This window comes from Leuresthes tenuis, unplaced genomic scaffold (assembly GCF_036924035.1).
Source record: "Leuresthes tenuis unplaced genomic scaffold, fLeuTen1.0.hap1 SCAF_15, whole genome shotgun sequence".
Taxonomy (NCBI): Eukaryota; Metazoa; Chordata; class Actinopteri; order Atheriniformes; family Atherinopsidae; genus Leuresthes; species Leuresthes tenuis.
Genome location: NW_027325369.1, coordinates 17,664,795 through 17,684,360, shown reverse-complemented (window position 1 = coordinate 17,684,360; position 19,566 = coordinate 17,664,795). Strand labels below are relative to the sequence as shown.

General features: G+C 40.0%; 1 protein-coding gene across 1 annotated transcript; it reads right to left on the bottom strand.

The window, feature by feature from the left end:
- Window positions 1-382: 382 nt before the first annotated feature.
- LOC140270486 (phospholipid phosphatase 2-like) lies at window positions 383-19,566 on the bottom strand. The gene is made up of 6 exons (XM_072365655.1): window positions 19,303-19,566; window positions 4,578-4,729; window positions 4,217-4,479; window positions 3,200-3,257; window positions 2,612-2,788; window positions 383-1,276 (listed from the first exon to the last, which is right to left on the bottom strand). The coding sequence occupies exons 1-6, from the start codon at window positions 19,361-19,363 to the stop codon at window positions 1,127-1,129; spliced, it is 861 nt and encodes a 286-aa protein (XP_072221756.1). The 5' UTR covers window positions 19,364-19,566; the 3' UTR covers window positions 383-1,126.

Sequence of the window (19,566 nt, the reverse complement as noted above, 5' to 3'; positions counted from 1 at the left end):
CTCATGTGGCTCAACAGGCCCATTTCACTGGCAGTAAGGAATCTCACAACGGTCGGCAGCAGGTTCAGACATGAGCGTGTTGTGTTGTACGCTCCTGAATAAGGACAAGCCAGGCTACAGCTCAATAAACGCACATTCCTTCGCTGCCTGTCACCACTAAATAGAGACTGTGTCTTCTTGCCATTTGAAGGAAGCCCCACACAGACAGAAACTGCACAGAACATCCGACAGGCTGAGGGAAAGAAATGATAACATTTTGTACAGTTCCACAACAGGTTTCAGAGCTATAAAGGAGGAAGGAAGAGGTCCGTGAAGGTATTTATTTCCCCGTGAATGGAAAGCTTTCACTTTGGACGTCGCAGAAAACGAGCGGTTACACAAATTCAAATGCTATAAAATTTATTAGATACAGTAGTTATGAACAAGAGTAAAAACATCAGCGCTGCACACGGTCCCATGGCCTCGGTATACAGCAAGTCAGAGGAAGCTTTTGGTCGTTGCTCACGTTCTAGAGGAGGAATAAAATATCTGCGAAAAACCAAAGAATTAGAGAGCGAGGAGCAGCCAGATACAGTTTAGCTCCAGTGTGGATAAAATGACGGGATTATCTGACTGTAACTAAGTGGAAGACATTCGGCCTCCCAGGGTTTTGTTTCTCTTCTCAAGGACAGAGGAATCAGTGATTTATTCAGCTGTCGCTTTCGTGCACAAAATTAACAGTTGCTAAAAAAAAAAAAAAACTTTTTAACTCGTCAGCGCAGAGATTTAAAACAAAAAACATAAAACTTAAAAATATATACACAGTTATTGCATTCGGTTACAATAAAGAACCTCAAAGAAAACAGTAAGGCACATTTTTTTTGCAGCCCACACACTCTCGCTCACACACACACACGTGCACATGCTCACACACACACTATAAAACAGACATGGAGCTTCTGTTCCAACAGGTTTTGAGAATCCGAGTTTTCATAGCTGTAAAAGTGTTGGGAAGCCGCTTCAAAGTGAACTGTGATTTTTTTTTGGGTTTTTTTTCCCCCCTCTTTCTTTTTTTCATTGATGTAGTTGTCACACGTCTTTAGGTAACGGAGCTGCTCTTAGAGCGTAGTCGCAGGCTGTAGAGCGCTCATACAGGTCCGGAGCAGTTGTAGTGGTTCCCGTGCTGCGAGTCTGAAGGCTGTGGGCTCGGTTTGCGCTCGAGGTGCTCGACTTCGACCGGCTCGTGTTGCGTGCAGAGTGGAGGCCGCTGCTTGAAGAAATCCGACAGGTATCGGACCTGCGAGCAAAAGAAGCGAGAAGGTCAGCTCGGAGCATTTGAAGAGACGAAGCGAGCTGATGTGTTGCCCAATGAAGTCTTTTTAAAATGTTTTCCCACGGTAGCATTTAAATGTTGAAAGGGATGCTGCGATAACTGCAAACTCAGCTTCATATCATGCCACAGAGCGAAAATCAGACAGGTTCCAGATAACTAAAAGAAAAAATTCTAAGTGAGGTGATGCACTGATTATTTTATAACAGTTATTTTAATGCATTTTTATTTACACTGAATCGAGCAGTCGGTGTACTGGACCCACCCTTCAAATGCAGAATCAATTTGTTCAAAATGAAAAGCTCGTTACTACCACAAATTGAGAAATAAGCAAAGCATCCTCACAAAACACATATACATGCCTTTTATGTGGCAAAAACATACAGTTTCATAAACAAGGAATGTGCAGTGAGAATGTGGGCCCCATCCTGGACTTTACAGACTATTTTTACGCACGTTCAATCCTGATATGGTGAGGTGTAAGCGGTTCTCGCATGTGGTCTCACATAAATCTATTTCAAAGGGTTTTTTTCTCCCCCGATTTCTGTCTCATATTATTTTTTCAGTTTTTTGTTTTTTTTTTTCCTTTTGTGGCTGCTATAAAATAACTGCAGTCAGGCCGATAGACCAGCTGGGTTGATTGGCTCATACCATGACAACAAGCCATACATTATCTATACATCTGTGTCTCCCTTCTCTCCATGCAAGGCCGCATGCTGTGAAGACTATCTGTTGCAAATAAGATAAGATAAAGCAGGAGTTGCCAGTGCCCTGCCTTCAGTTGTGATGCTGAAAAATATAGAAAAAAAAACCCAAACCTATGCACTTACTGCATACACCAAGGTTTCTCAGCTCGAGGCAAAATAAATTAAATCAAATGAAATATAACATAACTGCCTATTACTTGCTTGTGTTCAGCTTGTCACGACATGACCGTAAATATTTGAATTAGACAAGTGAAAGAGGTGCTCCTAATCAGAAGAATAAGGAAATGTATTTACTATGAACTTTGTTTAACGTATACATGGTACCAGATGCTAGTTTACCATGAGTATCTACTGTTGTGGGTGATTTCCTCCCTTAGAAACCTGAGGATTTTGGACAAAATGATGTAAGTGCATCGTAACCGTTTGTCTACATAATTCTGGATTAATAACAGGCCTTCAGATCCTGAGTAGGGATGCACCCCACCCCTGCCAAAAAAAATAAAAAAAAGAACCCCACACAACTCGATTGACGCTTTGTGGCCTTGAGATCAATGATTTTGTCATTGATCTCACCAGTTCACAGACAGAAACTCACAGTGAGCACAGCGATGAGAGCTCCCTGCAGCAGCCCCACCAGGACGTCACTCCAGTGGTGTTTATTGTCAGAGACACGCGTGTATCCAACATACAGAGAGAACGAGATCAGGAAAAACTGGATGGTGGGTCGAACCAGTCTTGTCCACTTCCCCTGCATCCTGGCGTGCACGTAGAGCTGCGCACACAAAAAAATAAACTGCATTTTGTGCCTGTAAACTTGTAAATGATGAATGGAAGACAGCCAAACACTAGCAATAAATATATATATATATCTCCATGGTTTTTCACTTGTCTAATACTAAAATCCTTACTTGACACATACTGATGGTTAGATGAGGTGTCTGTGTGACATTTACAGTGAAATATGAGTGTAAATGATTTGATGGAAAATACTCCTGAACCAGGATTAAACCATTAAATGCGTCACCTTCCGGCCATTGTAAAAATGTGCAGTGTTACAACAATGATGTTATTAAAGCGAAGCCATATGTCTGCCTCGAGCCATTTCTCCTGTTTTGGCTCACTCGTGGGTGTTTTTGGTAAACAGTCACGTCAAAGTCTCACGCCACGAGGACTGAACACTCACCGAGAGGAAGAGCATGCAGTACATCCCGAAAGACGAGTGGCCGGAGTAAAATGACAACCTGGGGAGCAAAAAAGCAAAAAGTGTTTTTCAGTTTTCAATAAATTTAACTTGAGAGGTGACGAATTAGTGAGGATTAAAGTCAGACCCATTTCACATCACATTTATTGTTTTCTACATCACATCACAATGAGCTGAAGCTTCAGTACTCAATGCTGGTTTGAAACAACAAGAAATCTATGACCTCTGGTTGGTCAGACGGCACAGAGACGAGCACATAGCCGTAGGGTGTAAAGGTCATTTGTTTGGTCACTCTTCTTCTCATACACAGGCAGAACTGCCTGTTAGAAGTTCACCTTGTTTAAGTGACTGATCTGTTGATATCAGGAGCACTTTGAGCTTTCTGAATCTGAAAAGAGCGACAGACTTCTTTCCAGCTCCGTGAATAAAAGACAATTTAACTTCTCGGAATACGTGTGCATCTTAAATTCTACTGGTGACCTGGTCTCCAATTGAATTCCATCTACTTCATTCATTCATTTCATTTCACTAATGTACCATTTGATTTATCTTTTTCTGTCATTTTGAATGTAGTCTTTCAATTAAATAGATTTAATTGTATCTATTTATCTTTTTTCATTACTTATTTGTTGTCCAATAGTAAGATTTTTATAACTTTAGAGTTGAAAAGTTCTTTACAATTCTTTTTTCATGCCTCTGGCATTTGTCCATGTCAGATTAGTGAGATTTAGGAGCTACAAATTTGATCTTCTCCCTTGTTTTTAGTTTGTTTAAATTCAGAGCACCCATCCTTCAGTGATTAGGGATTGGAGGAGGGCATTCGCGAATTTTTAAGCATTCTAATAACAAGCTAATACTAAATACAGACTTGCAATCGATATTAATGGTTCTCATTCTAAACATTTTCTGTTAATAATATTAATATAGTGGCAGTTTCATCCAGAAGCTTTTTGTTTGGTACGGTGTGAGCGCAGTGAAGGAGATGCAGCGGCACCTCACCTGGATTCAGTCACATTGCGCGGGTTGCCCGTGCAGTTGATCTGCAGCATGTATCCGTTACAGCTAACTGGGGCGCACACAGATAAAAAGTTTGGACGGGGACGACCGATGGTGAACTTTGCCAAATCAGTCAGTGACTGGCTGACAGCTGCACCGAACAGGTAGGTGCCAACCACTTTGTAGAGAGCAGACAGGTACTGGTTGAACTGGGAGTTGGAGTGCAGGCGTTTGCTGTGCACCAGGTAGGCCTCTCCTGTTGTGATCTGTCGAGAGACAAGAGACAGAATAGGGTTTTGAGATGGTTTTTTTTTTCTATAAAGTACACCATTGTTCGAGTTCAAACAAAGACTCTGGGACTCACAATGACTAAGGAGCAGGTGATGGTGACTGCTGCCATGGCTCCATGGGAAATGGTGTCTCTCCTGTAAGCATAGCTGATGCTCTTGTCATCGCAGTAGATTCCTCTCTGATAAGGACTGAACATCAGCGTGAGGATGGCTGAGGGCAGAGCCGCTAAAGGGGAGAGAAATAAAAGGAATACACGTTTGACCTTTACTTTGTGAGCAAAACACGTACTGTGCTGCAAACAGACTTAATGATCTGGCCAAAATATGAAGTAATCGGTATATAGGGTTTTGTCCTGGCTTTAGTTTAATAATCCTACAAAGAGGGGGCTCCACACCACAAACCAAACACAGTGCAGCTCAAAGAAAACATCTCTGTAGCTTCCTCTGAAAGCACCAGTATATCCAGAAATAAACACACGCAGAGAAACAAAAAAAATAAAAAATTGGAAAAAACAACACTGAAGCAATGGAGGGGATTCCATAGGAATTGTGTTTCTAGAGTGTGTTTTTCTATTTATTCATACATGATCCACACTTCCACACATTGTGCTATGAAAGCATGATGTTAGTATAACATGTATACCTGCGCCAACAATACTCTTACCACTACAGTTTAAAAATCTCAAGAATTTTACAGATTCTTGTATCATTTTTTTTTTTTTTGCCAACACAAGAGAAAAAAAACCAAAACTTTTTTGTCGCCTTCATAGATCTTTATTGTGCTGTATAATAATACAATATTGACCAGACGACGAGCGTAACTGAGTGCACGTTACGAAAAAACAGGAGTAGAGGCTCAGGCCTCTGATCAACTGATTTTTTTCAGCAGTGGTGTGCGTTATGAAAGGAAGTGTCATCGAAACACCAAAGCGCTGAATCGGAGAAGTTTTTAAAAAAAATTCTTTGTCTTAGAAGATTGAGAAGGACAAAAATAAACCTCTGCTAAACCCTGCGGGAACATCGTGTCAACAGGTTCCCATGGGAGAAATGCTGACAATCTCAGTCAGTAGGAACAAGAAAAGGTCATTGGAAAAAGTCATTGTGACAAAACGTTCTGCGTACTTAGTGTGGGAAGGCACAGCATAACACACCAGAAGGAGAGGTTCCTATAAAACATGTTGAAAGAGCAACAATCAGTGGGAAACACCCGCAAGTTGATCGGTCATATTGTTTGATCGCTCGGTCACAGAATATTTTTTTTCTAATAAGCTGGAACTTTGGTCGAGCCAATAGCCTAAACAAAAGACTTAAGAGTCAGCTCAGGGTTGGTAGGTGCACAGCCCAGCGAGCTGCAGCTCAGGAAACAGCTAAGAACACACTAAAGGACCCATTTTTTTGGCTTTGAGGAGAAAACCCAGCTCTGCCACGTGAATAAATTTGTTCTCATTGGCAACAGCTTCACTTCTGAGTCATATTTACTTTCTATAAAAGGAACTGCCCATCGCTGTGGAAACATGCAGGACACAACAAGCATGACCTTTGACACTGGGGGCAGCAGTTACACCGTGAAGGGCCTGGGAGCTGAGCACTTCAGTAGGAAACACACTCGCATACCTGCGATGACACGTGCACGGAAATGTGCCAATAAACACTCCTTACGAACAGGCAGACTTTTAAAAGGATGCACGTATTCAAAAGGCTGTAACGAGAACTAGCTTACGGCTTTGCTTTTGTGTTAAACAGACAGAAAACGTTGGGCTTCAGCAGTTTGTCCCTGAGCAAACAAAAGAGGGCATAAAGCTGTCAGTTAAATCTGACTGGGACAATTGTCCAATCCATTGGGCTAATGTCAGAAACTTTCTATACAACAAGCTTTAAATAGTTTTTCCTGTTTTCAAGAACTTCCCAGCTGAATTGCTGAAACTAATAACAAGGACTAAATAGAGATTTGTTTTCTCAAGCAGGAGCTTTTATGCTTACTGTGAAACACAATAAGAGCTGCTCTCTACCAACACATCGCTTCCTCCTCTCAGAGTTTAACCAAACCACAAAAATACAAAAGGAGAAGCATGTACCACACTGGTAATGATGGGATGCAGGTGACACATCAACAAGTCAATAGCCAGGTCTCCATTCGCTTGTGAAGCAAATCAAAAGTGATCTTTTAAAAAGCAGCAAAAATTAAATGTGAATCAGACATGTTTCCATTGACTGTCACCAGATGGCAGTGATATAGGCTACACTGCTAGTGGTTATAATTCAGTAGAAGAAGTAGCAGTTCTAACAGGAAAGAAAAACCCTGAAGAGGAAAAAACAAACAAACAAACAGCTGCAGTGGGCATCCATTCAAAGGAAATGGAGAGAGTTCTTCAGAAACAACTTTAATCTCTGAGAATACCTGGGATATTATTTCTGTAAAGATGCCGGTCAGTCAAGTTAGTTTTACCATTTGCTTGGACAACATCCCTCCATTTTGTAGAAGTGAGACGTACCCTTACCAAAAACAGAAGGGTTTTAGGAAGGATTGGGCCTGAGATCGGTACATTTGTTACAAAAAGCTACATAAAACTTCCAATTGTACTCTTAAACATCTCATTGGGTGACACACATGTATAAAAATATAAGAGCCTTACATGGAATATCTTGAGTCACCCGACAGCTATATTCTGCATTAGTTGTAACACCGATGGATTTGAATATTCTGACCAACTCTTTCGCCCTTGTGTCAAGAGTTATACCAACTCGATACAAGCCACGTATCTTCAAAGCATACTTGGTGGCGTTTTTCACATCAACAAATCATGAAATTTGTCAAATGCTGCCCCTCCAGTGCCATGGTCATTGTCAATTTTTAATAAGTCATTTTAAAACATTTTGATTAGTGATATTCTATCTTGAAAATAGCAGAACACCATAGACACCAATTTAACCAGAATTTCTTCAGCTATCAGTTAATTCCTTTTACTGTGATAGAATTAATTGTATTATACAATAAAATGTTTATCATGGAAATGTTTAGAATTCTGTGTGGACATCCACAATTTAAACATGATTTCTCACCTGAAGAACTAGTATCACCACCAAGCAATGTCTTTGAAATGACAGGATTGTGGGTCATATAGCTCTGAATATTTCTCAAACAATTCATCTATCTCAGTCACACTACAAATACTTCCGACACAGGACAGCGCTGCTATAAAAGCAACCGTTTAAACTGTTTCCTGGAATGCGTTCCTGGCCTGAAATGCAAGAAGGGAAAAAGGGATTCGTATAACCAAATTAAATTAAGTTGAGATAAAACGTTATGTGCATTCCCATCTTTACTCATCCATATTTTTAACTGTTTCTTTAAACATCAACTCCCTTTGTCACTACATAACATGTGAACCGTGCAGCAGTTTTTACTGATGCCAGAGACACATTTAAAAAGACTTTAATCTCTGATGGGATATTTGTCAGATTATCTTAAAAAGTGTCACTAATGATCTGCGACTATTAGCCATTTCCTCATTAAAGAGAATAGGTTTTCATGAAAGAAAGCCTTTGCTCCTCATGTCTCCAAGTTCATTATTCCAGTAGGTCAAGCATGCTTTCAACTCCACTTTGATGTGGAGCTCCACCAGTGTTTATTCTGCAGGGTGCAAGGATAACATTTAGATAAGAAACAACTTGTTTGGCACAAGTCTCCAGAGGCTCCACACTGTCCGGGTGGAGACATGAGTGGACCGAGTTGGACATTGGTCATCAAAACACGTGGATTAACAAGCACCAGGTTTAATTAACAACAGACTCAGTGAGGAAGTCAATCCCCCTTCATATCAGTCTCTAGGAGCCGAGCCCACGGAGAGTTCCTATTATCCAAGGAGGATCGGCTCTTTTTATCTGCCCTATTATTACAGAAGGCTTGGTGTGTTTTTATGGCCCATGTTGGATGGACTCCTTTACCAGAGCCTGGGTCAAACTGAGCCTTGACGGCAGCGGGGGGGGAAAAAAAAATTCTCCTAAATCAAATTATTCAGAGAACAGATTCAGGGAACTAAACATTTCAGGTGGGAATTCCAAGTTAAGTTGGACTCTTCAAACTTTTTATTTTTCTTCTTTTCTTTTGTTTTCTACCATCTATTGAGTATTATTTTAATAGCAAGTAATAATTGCATATAGGACATCTTGTCAGACCCCTAATAGCACAAGTGCACACTAAAAAGAAACTTGAAAATTTAGAGAGAAAAAAAAAAGAAAGACCGACATCAGGAATCAGAAAGTTGAGTCCTTTAGATGATGGCTCATGACCGCATGCAGGGCTGGGTGATTAAATTATCTGAAAATAAAAAATTTTTCGATCACAGTGACACAAATGAGACAGTCTTAATGGATCCATCCATCGAGCAACTGCCAATGTGTCTCTACACATTGGGTAGTCGCATCAAAAAGCATCCCTGAACAAAAGCCAGAGCAGGGTCAGAGACTGAGAATGAACTTGCATTGTCCTCCCAAAGTGTAGAGATAATGATTTATTTAGTCATTTTTAATATTCCTTGGTTCTTCTACTGTAGAGCTACGTGCAACTTCCATCCTCATTCTGTGTTTCATCATTCCCACCTATGCACAGATAAACCAAATCACTATGTGTGGAACCAAGGCTCGCTGGTGCACTGCTGCCACCTGAGCTCGTTTTTAAGCAACATTTAAGCCCGTTTCAGACCCTTTAAGCAACTTAAAGGGTTCCTCGAGAGCACATAGTTAAAAAGCAACTTCAGGCTGCCCGTTTCCACTGATGGCCGAGAAAAGGAAGAAGTCCAGTTATTGCGGGTACATTGCAAGTCTAGGGCCAGATAAATTTACAAAGTAGAAATTGATTAACTGCAGTCTCTTCAGCTGACAAGGATAGAAATGAGAAAAATAACTCAAAATATTAAAGCATTCTGTGACTAATGTTGTTGTGTAACACGAATACAAATATAACTGGAAATACATGTAAAATGTAGCTAAAATTTAGATTGGCATCATAAACAAGGTTGTAATATGTTTAAATGAACAACTCTATTCCAGCAAAGAACCTCGGTGCATTTAAAAAGAATTCTTTACCGAACTGTGTGTGCTTGTCTCGTCTTAACTCGACATTTTACATGTAGCTAGTGAGCAGTACTGCCTGAGTAAGCTTTCACAGCTGCAAACAATGTAACAATCGGTTCCAATTTCTTCTCTAAAGAGTATCACTCACACAAACACAGAGTTTTTTGCTGACTTTTTGTCCTCAGAAACAAAATGTCCAGAAGAGGGATTGAAAAAAGAAAAAAAAAGGAAGAAGGGAAAGTATTGTTTTACGCTTTCACAATCTCTTCTGGCGCAAAAAAAAAAGCACACACCCCGATTCCACTTTGAGAAAATAAACATAATGGAATTTGGGATCAGACACAAGTACAACTTCCCCTTAACCTCTGACCCAGCAGGAAGAGGGAAGTGTTCCTGTTATTCAGCTCTCAAGATGAGTGGCTGTTGCACACGCCGTGGGGCCACACTGTAGGCCCTTGAGAGTCAAATAACTCATTTGTCAGGAAAACAACCAGAAATGGGCAGCAGTGATGCATGTGCATATCTGTCTGAGGTCTTCATGCCAAATCTCAACAGACGCTGAGAGATCTGTGTGTCTGCTGGGCAAATTTTGCAGGGATTTGTGACCAGTGTTCCACATCTCACTGAGATGGTCAGAAAACAAATATTTATCTTGTGGAAATCCGTCTGTTTATGTAGGGGAAGATTTAAAAAAAAAAAGTATTTCTTTTAATTAATCCTCATTGCTGCATCTTTTCTTTGCTGCATTCTTATGAAATTACCTCAGAAAGAACAGTGTGAGAGCAACATGTGTCCTTTGCTGCAGTTCCTTTGTGGGTGAAGTTTGAAAAGTTTTCAAATGTTTTTTTTTTTTTAATCTATTCTGTCCATAATGGCCGTCATTGTTTGAGAATCTTTTGGCCAGATAAGCTTCGGCTGTGTTCAGGAATACTGTTGTTTCAGAAAGTGAGCATCGCTTCCTGTGAGGCTGGGGATTTTTCCTGGGAAAGTCCTGCACAACACTGGGTGATAAAAAGTTTTTTTTTCTTTCAATGGAAGTCAACAAAAAGTCATTTTTACAAGCATTAGTTATACCACTAGGTGTTTTTAAATGACCTTTTAACAGAGTAGAGCCCATCTTTGCAACCCGTTTCTGGTCTTTGTGCCAAGCTACCAACTGAAGATTCCAGCTTTAATGGACAGACATTAGAAAAGTGATAATTTTGTGCAATTTATACGCCACAACTTAACAAAACTTAACAAGCTGCTCCAGTAAAGAGGGAGTTAACACAATGACTCAAGTGTTTTCTGAAAGACCAAACTTTAAATAGAAGAAATTTGTTGCATGGAACCCTCTTATAGCATTAACTGTGAAAAACTCGTCGAAATTAAACCTTTTGAACTTTATCCATATAGTACGTAACTCAGGCCATGTTGTGTTGGAACGCAGCCCGTGTCACACGGACAGCAGACGACGCTGCAACACAGAGATACTCAGGTTAACGTCCGATGCTTTCGCTGAAGCTTCTATGAACTTTTTCATAGAGGTTTGAGTTGTATTAGATGGCAAAAAATTATTCCTCTTTCATACGTGTTCTGAACTCCCTGCAAGAATTCCTCTCCGACTCTCCAACCTGAGAATACTTCATTTATTGCAGGTAAGACAGCTGCTGCCATGTATTCAGCAGCCCCACTTTCACTTCATATTCATGCTTCTTTAAACGTGCAAATCAGCCCCACCTCTATCTCCATCAGTAGCTGCTCACCGTCGACTCTGCTCAAACACTTTTTGATTGGACTGCTTAATCTGACAGCTGATTGTGTGCTGCTCAAGCTAGCTTGAGAAACCTCATTTCAGATCATCAGTCCCTCTGTGCAGGTTTCGCATAAAATGCATGCTGTCAGAATCTGCAATATTCAAGCTGAGCTTTAATTTTAGACACTTCCAAGTTGGAAATGCTCAGCTGTCATGCTGCCTATTTTTCTAGGGATTTGTGTTCTGGAACATATGCATACATTAAAAATAAATAAATATATGTATTCAAAGTCCTTGCCCAGCCTAGATTTGAGTGCATTTGTGGTCTGCAGATCCGGTCCATACATTTTCTTTTCAGGAGAGCAATCATATGTGTAGACTTGGGAGGCTTTCATCTAAAGGGATGTGCGACTTTCACCTTAAACTAATTACAAACAAAAACAGAAATAATTCTTCCTCACATGAAACCACACTACTGACTAGAGCACTGAGCTTTAGTCTGAAAGAGGAGAACGGCACGTAAAAAAGGCTTTGGTGTGTACAGTATGTAAACACACGTACGTCTCTTCCATTTTCACACAGGACTGTCACAGAGCAGACGTCAGCACTTCCTACTTGACATAAATCAGGCACAAAGGGGTGAATGACTTTGTGCGCATGTGATATAACAAACCGATGAGGGTCTTATATGCATCAACAGCTTGTTAAAGAGGCACATAAATATTTCGCGGAGAGAAACAACAACAGCTGTTGTCAGTCACTGATTGTTCCGCTATGAGGCAGAGGTGTTTGACTCTTCAAATTCTTCTGTAGCTCTGCAAACGTAATCTTGCGACAATTCAGCACAACAGATGCCACATTTCCTCTTTGTCGATTCCTATTATCCCCACCTCTGTCGTTTCATACATTTAGAACATTTGATCAATTATTGCAAAAGTTGCAGCTCCTCTAATGAGGACGAATCATTAATGTGGGGTTTTAAAGTGTCCGTTGTAAATACTTCCCGTCTTTTCATTTGCTTGAAAACGGAACAGATTTAAGTTTGGGATGTATCTGGACATTCCCCTGGCATCTGGAAACCAATTAAATAATCATTGGTTGCAGCTTGTTTGGTAACATTTCTACACAAATTGACAAAATCTGCAATTCTTTCTAACACTTTCCACTTAAAAAAACTGCACGCTGCACGTTTAGAGTTCATTCCATGACATAACAGTAGGATAACATGAAAAGTCACAGCCATAGCATGAACGGAATGTGATAGCTTACATTCTCCCATTAGATAAATAGACTTGTTTCTTTTAAAAGCTTTATTGCTCCTTTTTCCCAGAGCAGAAAAAAAAAGTATAAGAAAACAGGGCTAAAGTGCAAGAAGCTGTGGAGACAGTGTGATACACTGCTGGCACCCGATAATAAATACCTAATGTGCTACAGATTTTCTCTTTGTTGAATCTGTGTATGAAAACGCAGCCTCCTCTTAGTCGTGTGAATATTTCTTGAGGCGAGTAGTGAAAGCTCCCAAAATTGTTTCGGAACCTTTGCATGGGTTTTCTACCTCTGCTAGATAAACCGGATACAAAAGAGAGTTACATAGCCTGCACTTACAGAGATAGTGGAACAATCTCTGTCAGACCATGATGCAGCAACAGCTGGATTCATTCTTGCGGATGCGTAGCTCAAAAGACAACAGCTCCTCAATTTTTCATTGTAAAACAGCTTTGAAACTGAGAACATAAAAGTGGCCATAAAAGGAGATATTAATGAATAAAGAAAAAAAGACTATTTGTCTCATATTGTCATTGCTACAGCGCCTCACATCACCATCCGACATAAACGCTTTGTTTTACTTTGTGTGTGTCGAAGGCCTTGTGAAAGCCCCGATTTGTTCTACTTAGTGAAAAAATTAGCGGCATGCAAAACAACTACTGAATCTTTGTTGAACACCAACTAAAGAACCAAAGTGAATTGTTAGAGAAGTGAGATAACATTTTTTCTTTTGACATGTAATGTAAATTCACAATTCAAATAGTCATCTAGTGCTTAGTCTTGTTAGTTAAGTAACAAGACCCCCAACTGAAATGTTCATACATGTGGTTTGTTCACACCCTTAAATGTGACTCATAATGGCAGAATGTATAGAACTGCCTCTGCAAAGCAGCTTGAAGGAATTGCGTGTCATTTGAGGTTTCGCCTTGGAGCAGATATCACTGTCAAATGTTTTGTTTGGGAAGGCACAAAGACCACATAAGGAGGAGGGAGGGGTCGTTGGATGGAGCTGCTAAGCGCCGTGTTCTCAAACACGGGCCTTTGTGAGAAGTGAGATCGAGGACAACAAACGTTCCGTCAGTGGCACAATGACATGTTTTGGTAAGGAAAACAGTCTCCCACACATGGTATCCGTTGACACTTTACTGTACTGCCTGTGCAGTTTGTATCAAAAGACAAACAAAAAAAGAGAAGACGGAAAGAAAGAAAGAAAATCCCTTCACACATGCCTAGCCAACTCAGCTGATGAGATAGTGGGATGCGTTTAGCTCCTGCACATTCTCGCATTATTTAAAATTTATGAAAAGAATAACATCATCACTAAGAAGTTCCTATTGTGCTGGGTGAATATAAATGTCTGTCAGCACTGACAAACTGTACATCAGATGTTTAGACGCACCTGCATGCTCCACAAACCCTGTGATGATGCGGGTGCTGAAGCATAGCTAGTGTTCAACGCAGCTTAAACTGCCACTCTACTGTTACCAGTATAAACTCTAGAGTTTGTATCTTTACAGAAGCTAAAAAACTTGTCCCACAGTTGACTTGATGAAAACACAGCACAATAACTGGGGTTTTACTTCTCACATTCACCAGCAGAGTCTCCGATTACAGATTAGAGAATAGATTATGAAGATTCAGTACCATCTTTGCTATAACAGATGCTCCAAGCCTAAATAGCGCCTTTAAAAAAAATAAAATAAAAATGGACATACAGCGTTTTTTCAATTGAAATACATATACTGTCACCCCCATAAGGACATTTTGTGGTGTATAGTACATATGTAGTGTTGATTTGGGGTCAGTCTTGCCCGTGGACACTTCAACACTGGGGATCGACCCACTGACTTTCTGATTCAAAGATGACCGACCCCCAGCTGATAAGACTGTTACATGATAATATAAGAGTACAACACAGAGTTTTCAGAGTTTTCACAGCAAGTAACGTAATCAGTAACCTTTTAAGAGCATTAATCTGTTCATTTTAGAAATAATATTACCTAACATTGCAAGTTAAGAGGTAGTTGTAAATGTGTATTACTAACAAAGTGTTTCAGGCAGTTCAAAGACAGTGTTTTCTGTGGGAGAGAGAAACTGTCCTTGGTGCAGACTGTAACTCTGCAGGCCGCTCACAGGCACATACAAAAGCCGTGTAACACAGTGAAGGAAAGGGAAAACCCCCAAAAGAGTAATATGACCTCTTTATAACAGCATCACAGCTGAAAGCAGTGTGCTCAGAAAGTCTCTTCAAATGGATTTGTTAAAGATCCACAGCACTGAAAAGATGTGTTGTACACTTAAAATCTCCTCAATTCCCAGTCGTCAATGTTCAGCTCCAGGTGTCCTGAGCTCCCAGGGTCTCATGTTCCAATATGAGAGTCTTTTTTAGTGGCTGATTTCAATCGTTTAGAGTGCAGGATGGCCGATGGCTGATGTAAAGCATGCCGTTATCGTGTTTTAAAAAATAAAAATAAAAAAAAAGAAGATTTTCTAACATCTGATTCAAATGCAATGCAAAAAAAATTAAGAACAACAACTAAGACATTGCTTTACTGAAAGGGACATTTATGTAACACAGTCATGTCTTCATTATTATGTTGGCCATGCAAAATTCCTCTTTATTGGAAACATAGGGCCCCTGTTTCATGTTCAGGTTACATGTATATGCTATACACACCCGGGGAACGTGGTGCTGACTCTGAAACAAGAAGATAGAAATGTATGTAGCCTGATGAACGCTCTGCGAGGTATATATGTGAAATAGTGAGTGTTATGTACACTTGTAAATCTTGTTATGTATATGTTGCATGTGCTGTGGTGACATAACAGACGCAGGATGGAGGGCTGTCTGCAGAATACGATGCTGAGCAGTTTAGCTATAATCTGGACGCACACAATTCTGCCATATCACACCCAATCACGCACACATCTAAGACTTAAAGCTGTTTTGTCATTGAGAGGATCTAACCTGATGACAGTTTACCCTAACACAGAGATCAATGGCAGATTACTGCTTTGAGGGAAATGGTGTTTCAGTCAGGGGAGAAGGATAATCAGTGATTAAGGTTTTGTTGTAGTCTGAGGTAGGCCTTTTTTTCCCCACTCCAATACATTTTATTGTGAAAATAAATCCACAGCCAGGAAATATATATAACAACTGGGGCAGTACAACTATTTGGCAGGTTAACATGTTAAACACCGCGTTTTCTTTCAAGATGCATTACAGCACCGAGAATTTTCAGCAAACTTTTGAAACTGAAACAATTGGTCAGTTATTAGCCTGCTGAAAATATAAACTGTATATATTTTCCTTGAAAAACTATGTTGCAGCTGTGCCTATAGAAAAGGCATATTTCCTGTATACACTATATAGCATTTTGTAAAATGCTGCACCTGAAGACATTTGTAATTATTACTAATTTTAAAATGTTTTTTTTTTTTTCTACAGAAAGCGGTAGAACATTTATCAAAACAGAATAATTCACAAACATGGTTTTACAAAACCTGAGCTGTGGTTTGAAATGTAAATGCCAACAGAATGCAATGATTAACAAGTTATCTAAATCCTGTATTTACAAGACATTAGTGCATCCTCCAAAAATTAGATGTTGCATGATACAAATAGAAAAGTCTATTGCTTTTTTTGCTCATTTTAAATTTGATGCCATCATGCAAAATTAGTCTTCATATCTTTAAGAGGATTTCACTACACTGAAAAAGTGATTGAGCAAATGATTCAAGAATGTTTTTCCAATACAAAACTGGAAGGAATTTGGGGATTTACTCAGCTACACAAAACATTTAAGAATATAATTTAAAGACTAAGAGAATCTGAAGAAATCACAACACAAGGGGCAAGCACGTGTTGAATGGTCTTCAACTTTAAGCCATCAAACAGCAGCGCATTAAAATCAGACCTGATTATGTCGTGGAAATCACTGCATGGACTAAAAACCAAGATCTAAAAATGATACCATCTCCTCTGAACCCAAACTCATGTCACACAGCTTGGTTAGACCAAGAGATCAAGACTCACCTGAGTTACATTCTGTAAGTGACACGACAACACTTAACTACTAAAACACTTCTGTCACTGCCTACTTGAGTTTAGCTATCAGTTGCTTACCGTTAGAAACCAAAACCATGTGGTTAGGGTTAGAATTACATCATAGTAAGGATGATGACACTTTAGATGCAGTTGCTTTCACCACAAGAAAGCCAACATCTGTTATAGCCTGTGGTGTATTAGTGCATAGGGCATGGGCGACTTGCCCTTTTCCAAGGTCAAAGTCCTTGCAGAAACCAACTTGCCAGGCGCAGCACCCAGTAATGGTGGATTTGAGGTGGTTTTAGGTGAGACAACAGTCAGGAATGGTGATCCTTATTAACTGACTGGCTCCATTTACAGTGCTTTGTTTATCTGATTATTTAAAGTTTATTCATGTGAGTTGCAGATGCTTTGTCCAATCGTGCATTACTTTCAGTATTTTTAAGGGCCCTTTTCACAACAGATTGCTCTGTGGCATCAACCATCTTTACACAACATACTGATATGCAAATGGGGTTGTAATTTTACTCAAACAGTGTACTGTGGCTGCTTTTATTCAATCAATGTTTTTTAATTAAAGTAACACTAGAGACGTTTATGAACCATGAAATAATGCGTTTCTGACTCATTTTGAAGTACATTCACTATTGTTATGCACATTTCCTGAAATTGACCTAAAGCATCGAGGGGCTGAGATACGAGTTTTCAGGGATGAGGTTCATAACTTTGGTTTCCAGCCCTGCACCACACTGTTCTGCTAGACAGTCGCTTAACATTTTTGTGGGCTTTTCATGGTCTTTCTGGCCTCTTCAACATGACAACACATTCATGCGTATGGCTGTACATGTGCAAGGCTCACACAATCTATAATTCATCATTTATAAGACCAGAATTTTAATCTACTTTTCTTATCCATTAACAGTCTCTCAATCTAGATAAAAGAACACGTATAAGGCATAACTATAAATGTTAGAACTGTAGTGTCATCGGTAGACATCGGCCGCAACTGAGATTTAATCATTTTAACAACTACTAATGGAAATCTTACAACAGAGCAACAACTCTAAAAAGCTGTGTGAAATTGCCATGTGAAACAACTCAAGCTGACGAGTCCTCCTAATCACCCCTTGAAAATGATGCCTCATCTCTGATTTCACAACAGCGTTCTGCACTATTGAATCAGCCTTTCATTTTTACAGGGTACTTGTTTGCATTTGTCAGCATAGTAAACATGACTCTTCTTGTCAGCTAGGGAAGAAAACCTGAACCACCTTTTCCATAATTTTGACTAATCGATTACAAATCATTAGTGGGTCTTCCCTCCCTGCAAGTCGTCATCTTGGCGCGGTTTCACCAAGAAATACCTCTGCAACAAAGTGAAAATTAAGGGGGCTTACGATGGACAACACACACATGAATCTTGACTTCAGTACAGTCATTATCATTCCAGCCTGTCAAACGCAACTTGGGTCCACGCATTCAAAAATTACACATACACACAAAAATTACGTAAGCAAACTTTAGTTTAACCTCAGAATCTTCCCACCACCCAGATGCATGTGCAAAAAATCTACTCAAGCGAAAATTAAACAGAGTCAGACGTCTCTTCTGTCGTCACCTCAGCAACAAACTGTCAGAAACAGGAGAACTGCGACACAAGCAGCTGGAAGATACCCATTAACGCCTTTTTTGTCAACCTGAGAGTGCAGAGCAAGTAGCAACAAGCCATTCTGTTCCTTGTACAGGACTCTCATACACAAAGCCCACCCTCATTACATGCACTCATTCTTGCCTTTCTGTCTTAGTGAGGACACTGCTGGACACAGCATTCCCCAACCTCGTATCTAACCTAAGAACACAAAAACCCATTCTGAGCTCTGAAATAGGCCTTCATATGAATTCAATTTAAAAACAAAATCTGCTCATTTGAGAGGCACCAGGATATCATATCCCTCCTCCAACACCTGATCTACAGTTTCCAAAACAGTATTTTAACTGTCAGAGAGGGAGATTAATAGACAACTATCTCTGCTCTTCCTCCTAACCTTAAGTTTAAAAACAATGTGCAAAAAAAAAGGAAGGAAATTTGCAGAATGGACATTTTGCATAAAATAAACAAGTGACATATGTGCGCACACAAACAGCCAAAATATGGACCTCAGTCGGTCACTGGGCTGTCCGAAAATTTGCGCGTTTAGAGGCTGGTAGTGGAGATGAGATGAGAGATCAAATGTCCCATCTTCACCCAGATATTTCCTTTAAGGAAATCGCTCAATTGACACTCAGGGATCAACCAAAGAAATCATACTTAGTGTTGAGAAAGATTCTGTTTGGCTTGTTTGAACAAGAGAGCGAGCAATGAGCAATTGCAATGTTGACTACTCGGTTTAAAATCACGACCAACACACTCGTCTGGGAAAAAAAACCCTCTTAGTCACGTAATCTGGTAGAACAATATGAAGCAACATCTGTACTATCTGTGACAGATCTATAAGTCAGATGTGTTTGTTGGGCAGTTACGTGCGTCAGTGTGCAAAAAAAAGCCGAGTCAACGCCACTTTAGAGTAATATTGCTGATTATTAGAAATTAACAAATAGAATATCTCTAGAAAGACAAAAGTATGACTCTTATATTTTTTCAGCCATATTGCCAGCAGGAGGAAGGAAAAATACTCACCAACAAAGACACAAAGAATGTCCACCACGATCAGAATCAGCTTCTTCCCCTGCTCTGCCATTTTTCCTCCGACGCTGCGTTTCTTTCATAAATAAAGCGCGTTTTGATAAAAGTAAGCGGCACACGCAATGCTCGAGGAACACCTGGAGAAACCTTGGACTAAATTGCTACAATCGGAACAAATAAACCTGCGCCTTCTTCCGCTTCTGCTCCTCGGTGTACCTGTCAGTCTGTTTGTCTGTACGCTGGGCTTCAGGTGGGCAG